This window comes from Rhincodon typus, chromosome 17, assembly GCF_021869965.1.
Source record: "Rhincodon typus isolate 14 chromosome 17, sRhiTyp1.1, whole genome shotgun sequence".
NCBI classification, from domain to species: Eukaryota; Metazoa; Chordata; class Chondrichthyes; order Orectolobiformes; family Rhincodontidae; genus Rhincodon; species Rhincodon typus.
The window spans coordinates 48,110,577-48,117,806 of NC_063348.1; the positions used below are offsets into that span (position 1 = coordinate 48,110,577).

The window sequence follows — 7,230 nt, forward strand, 5'->3', positions numbered from 1 at the left end:
GGGTGTGTGTGTGGGTGGGGGGGGTGATGTGCGGTGGTGGGTAAACACTTTGACGGCGCCGAGCCTGGACAAAACGTAAAAGCCCCAGCCTAGGCCCGTGTCCGAGGGCCCTACCCGCCTCCCCAGCCCCACACAGGCCCGGCCTGAACAAAGCGCATTTACCGCCTGATTTCCGCCGCCCGCGCACTCACCTGGCCCACATTATCCGTAGCATCTGCCAGGATACCGTAGTTACGGTACAATTCCTCCACCGTGGTCATTGTTTAACCTCCCCCCACCCCCCGCCACCGGTTATTGCTGTTACTGATGATGTGATTACGAACGTGAAGCCACCGCTCACGATTCTTTGCCGCCGCCTGTCAATCAAGCGGTAAACCTCGCGACAACCTCCAACGACAGCGCCACCTCCCGCTCGGGAGTTCCTCCAGCGACACCGCCCCCTCCCGCTCGGGAGTTCCTCCAGCGACACCGCCCCCTCCCGCTCGGGAGTTCCTCCAGCGACACCGCCCCCTCCCGATCGGGAGGCTGGGAGAACACAACTAAGTCACTGTTTTATCTCAGGTATTACTTTGTTGTGATAACAAGGTGTGGAGCTGGAGGAGCACAGTCGGCCAGGCCGCATCAGAGGAGTTTCGGGTCAGGACCCTTCTTCAGACTGCTCCTTTCCTCCAGATGCTGCCTGCCTTGCTGTGTTCTTCCAGCTTCCCGTTTGTCTACCTGATTTGATTTTGATTTTATCGTCACCTGTTAAGAAATACAGTGAAAAGCTTTGTTTACGAGCAGTACAGACAAATCACAGCAAGCAAAAATGTACAGATCAAAAAGACTTAGAGGCATACAGGTTACATTGCAGGATAAAAACCGCTGCCAGACCTGTGAGCTTCTCCAGCAACTTTGTTTTTGTACATTGCAGTTTACATTATTTGAGGCTAGAGGCCATTCAATTGTCTGATAACAGCCGGAAGAAGCTGTTCCTAAACCTGCTTGTGCGTGTGTTCAGGCTTCTGTATCTTCTATCTGACGGAAGAGGTTATAGGAAATCATTACCAGAGTGCAATGGTTCTTTGATGATGTTGACTGCCATTCCGCGGCAGCGAGCCGTGTAAGTACAGTCCATGGATGGAAGGTTGGCTTCCCTGATGGCCTGGGCTGTGCACACTGCCTTCTGTAGTTTCTTACAGTCCTGGGGAGAGCAGTTGCCGTACCAGGCCGTTATGCACCCGGACAGTATGCTTTCAATGGTGCATCTGTAGAAGTTGGTGAGGGACCTTATGGACATGCCAAATTTCCTGAGCCACCTGAGGAAGAAGAGGCGTTGTTGTGCCATCTTGACTGTTGCATCAACGTGGGAAGTCCAGGACAGGTCGTCGGTTATCGTCACTCCAAGGAATCTTCACTTTCTCAACCTCAGTTCCGTTGATGTAGATGGGGGCATGTTCTCCTCCTTTCTTTCTGAAGTTGATGAACAGTTCTTTAGTTTAGCTGACATTGAGAGACAGTTTGTTTTCATTGCACCACGTCACCAAGCCCTCTATCTACCTTCTGTATTTTGACTCGTTTGATGGTGTTGTCAGCGAACTTGTAGATGGCATTTGTTCAAAATTTGGCAACACAGTCGTAGATTTCGTGAAAGTTAAAGAACAGACAAGGTCCATTTACGATGCTTGGTGTAGGCTTCAGGCCACCAACTGGTGGAAAGGTGTGGGGAACAAATTGCAAGGAAGTTACAGAGAGAAACAAAAATGATATAGAGCTAACGGGCATTGTTAATTATCCCAATGTAGATTTGAATAGTCGTAGTGTAGGCGGCCTGTTTCAGGATGGTTCCGAACAAAAATCTGCAGCAGCCACATGTTCCCAGTCCAACAGTAAGGGGATTGCTAGACCTGGCACTTGAAAATGAGGTGGATAAAGATGGTCAAGTAGTAGAACATTTAAGGGACAGTCACTGGACCAGAAGTGTTAACACTGTTTTCGCTCTACAAATGCTGCCCAACCTGCTGAGTTTCTCCAGCATTTTCTGATGTTGTTGCATAATAGTGTCTCAATAAAAGAGTCTACCTTTGGGCGACTGTCCATGTGGAGTTTACACATTCTCCTTGTGTCTGCGTGTGTTTCCTCCAGGTGCTCCAGTTTTCTCCCACAGTATAAAGATATGCAGGGCAGGTTAGGTGGATTGGCCATGCTAAATTGTTGGTAGTGTCCAGGGATGTGTAAGTTAGGCCATGGGATGGGAGAGAGTAGGTGGGTGAGTCTGGGTTGGATGCTCCTTGGAGAGTCAGTGTGGACTCGATAGGCCAAATGGCCTGCTTCCACACTGTAGAGATTCTATGATTCCAATAGAAGAGTTGCTGGAATTCCCAAGAGTAAGAAATGGTGAATCTTGGATAAGGTAGTGACTGAGATGCACCAGAGTCGGACATCTAAGGGAGCAGTCTCTTAGCAGTGCAAAGTGGAACCTGAAGTTGCAAACCTCATGGCAGCTTAACCATGAGGACTGATCAACTAAGAGTTGTATGGGTGAAACCATAGTGGTAGCAATCGAGACTCCAAAGTAGTGAGATGTTAAAACTATGGACTGAAGTTTATGAAGTGAAGAATCAGCAGACCTCAGCGGGAAAAATAATCAGAGACTTGCCTAGGTCAGAGGTGTATTGAAATCCATGATGATGGCAGCATCAGTTCAGTTACTGCCCCTACCATAGCATTTTGAAAATGCAGAATGCAGACAGAGAGGTCAGTATTGGGAGCTGTAGACGAAGCAGTTCTGATGATATTGAACAGCAACAGGTTCACAGATCAAGGAGCAGGAGCACCAGGTAGTCTGTTCCTGTATGCAATCAGGCCTATTGCTTTTAATGTTCTTGTGCAATCACTACAGATTTCAGGCTCATCCATAAGGTATTTGAAACGTATTTAAGCCCAAAACAGAATCATAAATTGTATGAATGTGATTTAATCAAAGATCCCACCGAACAGGGGAATTCAGCAATTGTTTCATGCGTTTTAAATTCACTTGTGGAATGTGGATGTCACAGGCTGGGCCAATATTCATTGTCCACCCATAGTTGCCTTTTATAAGGTGGTAATGAGTTACCCTCTTGAACAACTCTAGTCAATTTAGTGTAGGTAGACTAACAAAGTTATTTGAGAAGGAGTTCCAGAATTTTGACCCAGCAGGAGTGAATGTATGGCAATATATTTCCAAGACAGGGTAGTGAGTGGCTTGGAGTTGAATTTGCAGGTGGCAACATTCCCATGTGTCTACAGCCCTTGCCCATCTACATGGTAGTGGTCATGGGTTTGGAAGGTGCTTTACCAGGAGTCCTGGTGACTTCCTGCAATGCATGATAGCACACATTCTATTGGTGGTGGCGGGAGTAGATCCTGTGGATGTAGTGCCAATCAAGCGGGCTGGTTTGTCCTGGATGGTGTTAAGTTTCTTGAGTGTTTTTGGAGCTGCACTCATCCAGGCAAGTGGGGAGTATTCCATCATACTCCTGACTTGTACCTTGTCATCATAGAATCATAGAATCCCTACAGTGTGGAAACAGGCCATTTGGCCCAACAAGTCCACACCGACCATCAGACCATCCCACCCAGACCCATCCCATATAACACACCTAATGGTTGTTAGGCTTTGGTGAATGAAGATTCATAGCCTCTGACCTGCTCATGTAGCCACTGTATTTATCTGGCTAGCCCAGTTCAGTTTCTGGTCAATGGTAACACCCAGGATGTTGATAGTGGGGTATTCGTTGATGGTAACATCATTGAATGTTGATGTGTGATGGTTAGATTGTCTCTTATTGAAGATGGTCATTTCCTAGCATTTATGTGGCACAAACATTACTCGCCAGTTTTCAAGCCCAGGCATAGATATTGTCCAGGTCGTGCTGCATTTGAGCATGGACTGCTTCTGTATCTGAGGAATCGCAAATAGTGTTGAAACATTGTGTTATCATCAGCAACCACCCCCGTTTCTGACCTTGTGATGAAGTGAAGGTCATTGATGAAGCTGTTGAAGATGGTTCAGTCCAGGACACTGCTGTGAGAAATGCTTGTAGCGGTGCCTGGAGCAGAGCTGACTGATCTCCAATAACCTCAGCCATCTTACTTATTGACTTTTACTAGCTAGCCATTACAAATATGGGGCATTACAAGATGAGCTGATTCATGATTGGGTTGTTGTGAGGGTCTGCGATGAGAAGTCAGTTTTTTCTTACAATTAAAACAGGATTTGACTTTGGAGTAAGCGATTCAGTCCGTGATGCGGGGTGAGCTCAGATCTGTGAATTGGGCCATTTTCTGATGAAATCTGAGGCTTTGACTGATTTGGTCAGTTGGGCCACAAGAGGGCAGCATTATCCTCCCAAAAATCTGCAAAAAATACAGAGAGAGCGAGAAACTACCTCCAATGGCCACTTTTGAATGTTCACATTGCGGAGCAAAGCAATTCCGCAGATACTATGAATGCCTAGCATTAGAAACTGAGAGTTGCCAATGCAACAAGATTGGACACATCAAGACTTTTTGCAAATTTAAATGCACATTATCAATACAGAAACAGAAAAAATTGGCAGTAAAGAGAAAATTCCTAAGAAGAAAATATCTTGAAAAGTAGAAAATTCAAGAAATTACAAGTGAAGAGCAACAAGGGAAGAAACGTGTTCTTAGGTGCAGTCAATCAGAGATTCTGGATGTTAGCACCAGAAGTGAAAAGCTTCATGATAGCTTTTAAGTCAGTTAATGGTGCAACAGTTTAACTTTAACCTTAATTTCAACCAGTAGATGCCTGTAAGTAAGAATTAAACTACAAGTCCAAGGGGCAAAGAACTTAAAAGCTGAGGTCAGTTAATTGCTATACTTAGCAAGAGATCAAGGAGACTCTTGTATGTTAAGGAACCAAGCAATATCTCTTTTAAGTAGGAATGCATGTACAAGCAGTCCCCAGGTTCAGCTCTGGAGTCTGTTTGCACATTGATTTGTATGTAAGTTGCAACACAATGCAGGACAATATAAAGAAACCGTTCATAAGTACAAGAAATGTTTGTATTTCTGGTCTTTAAAATTACATTCTGGGATTGCGTTTGTAAGAACGAGTGTTTGTAATATCAAAGCGATAAAATTTCATCGGGAATTCTCACACCTCTTTTAAAGTCCGTGAAGAACATCATATCCCATTACTTCAGAATGCTTAAATCCAAGAAAGAGGCACACAATTAACCAGAAAATAACAACAGACCAAGAATTGGGAACAGTTTACGATTCGGCAGAGGAGGACTAAGAGATTAAGGAAAGGAAAATAGCGTGTGAGAGCAAGCTTGGGGGGAACATAAAAATTGACTCTAGAAGTTTCTATAGGTATGTGAAGAAAAATAGGTTGGTGAAGACAAATGTAAGTCCTTTACAATCAGAAATAGACGAATTCGTAAGAGGACCAAATAAATGGTTGACCAGCTAAGTACACACATTGATTCTGTGCTCGTAAGGGAGGACACAAATAACATACCAGAAATGTTGGGGTAAACAGGGCTTTGTGAGAGGGAGGAACTGAAAGAAATCAGAATTAGTAGGGATATGATAGATTGAAGGCTGATAAATCCCCAGAGCCTAAATCTACATCCCTGAGTACTTAGGGAAGTAGCCCTAGAAATATTGGATGCATTGGTAGTCATCTTCCAAGATTCTGAAGACTTTGGAACTGTTCCAACAGATTGAAGGGTAGCTACGTACTCCCTCTATTTAAAACGGGAGGTAGAAAGAAAACTGGGAATTATTGACCAATCAGCCTGACGTCGGTAGTGGGAAAAATGCTGGAGTCCATTGTAAAAAACATTAATAGCAGAGCACTTGGTAAACGTGGCAGGATTGGATAGAGTCAGCATGGATTTACCAAAGGTAAATGATGTTTGACAAATCTCCTGGAATTCTTCAGGATGTAACAAGTGGAGTTGATGCAGGGAGCCAGTGGATGTGGTTTATTTGAACTTTCAGAAGGCTTTTGGCAAAGTCCCGCACAAGCGATTAGTAAGTAAAGTTAAAGTATAATATCACCAAATCTTCCAATGAGACAATGCTGGGTGGGAGAGTGAGCTGTGAGAATGATGAGGAGACAATTCAGTGTGATTTGAACAAACTGAATGAGTGGGCAAATGCATGTCAGATGCATTACAATGTGAATAAATGTACGGTTATCCACTTTGGTAGCAAAAACAGGAAATCAGATTACTATGTGAATAGCTATAAACTGAGGGAGGGGAATGTGCATTGAGACTTAGGTGTCCTTGTACACCAGTTGCTGAAGGTAGGCATGCAGGCAGTAATGAAGGCAAATGGTATGTTAGCCTTTATAGTAAGAGGATTCAATAGAAGCAGAGATATTTTGCTGCAATTATACAGAGGTTTGGTGAGACAACACTTGGAAAATTGTGTGCAGATTTGATTTTATCGGAGGAAGGATGTTGTCACTATTCAGGGAGTGCAGGAAAGATTTACCAGACTGATTCCTGGTTTGTCGGGACTGACGTATGAGGGGAGGTTAAATCGGTTAGGGTTATATTTGCTGGAGTTCAGAAGAATAAGGTGGGGTGGGCATGTCATAGAAACCTATAAAATTCTAACAGGACTAGACAGGGTAGATGCAGAAAGGACGTTTCTGGTGGCATGGGAGCCCAGAACCAGGGGCCACAGTCAAGGGCTATGGGATAAACCATTTAGGACTGAGATGATAAGAAACAGCTTTGCCCAGAGATTGGTGAGCCTGTGAAATTTGCTACCACAAAAAGCAGTCAAGTCCAGAACACCAGATGATTTCAAGAAGGAGTTGAATAAAGAACTTGGGGCTAAAGGGATCAAAGGACATGGGGGAAAAGTGGGAACAAGCTATTGAGTTGGACGTTCAGCCATGATCATAATAAATGATGGAGCAGACTCAAAGGGCTGAAGGGCCTAATCCTTCTATTTTCTATGTTTCTATGTTAATATGCCAAGCCAATATGTTTATAAACACACAGGAATCTACCAGAGTTCCTACTATCTTGGAATCTACCAGTCTTTGTTGAAGAAAGTTCAAGCACAGTTTGACAGTGCATTTCTCGTCGAGTAATATATCCTGACACAGAACCATCAAGGTGGTCTTCAGTGCTTGTAACAGTTTCTAAGCCAAATGGTGAACTTAGGTTGTGTCTACACCTCACACAATTGAGTAGAGCAGTCCACAGAGAAACC

The 7,230-nt window shown here is 44.2% G+C and overlaps 1 protein-coding gene across 1 annotated transcript in view; it reads right to left on the reverse strand.

The window, feature by feature from the left end:
* api5 (apoptosis inhibitor 5) overlaps positions 1-391 on the reverse strand; it is an 18,260-nt gene extending 17,869 nt beyond the window's left edge. The window contains exon 1 of the mRNA XM_048607205.1: positions 192-391. Within this exon, the coding sequence (XP_048463162.1) occupies positions 192-260 (69 nt within the window). The 5' untranslated portion in view covers positions 261-391. The remainder of the gene's footprint in view (positions 1-191) is intronic.
* Positions 392-7,230: the final 6,839 nt, after the last annotated feature.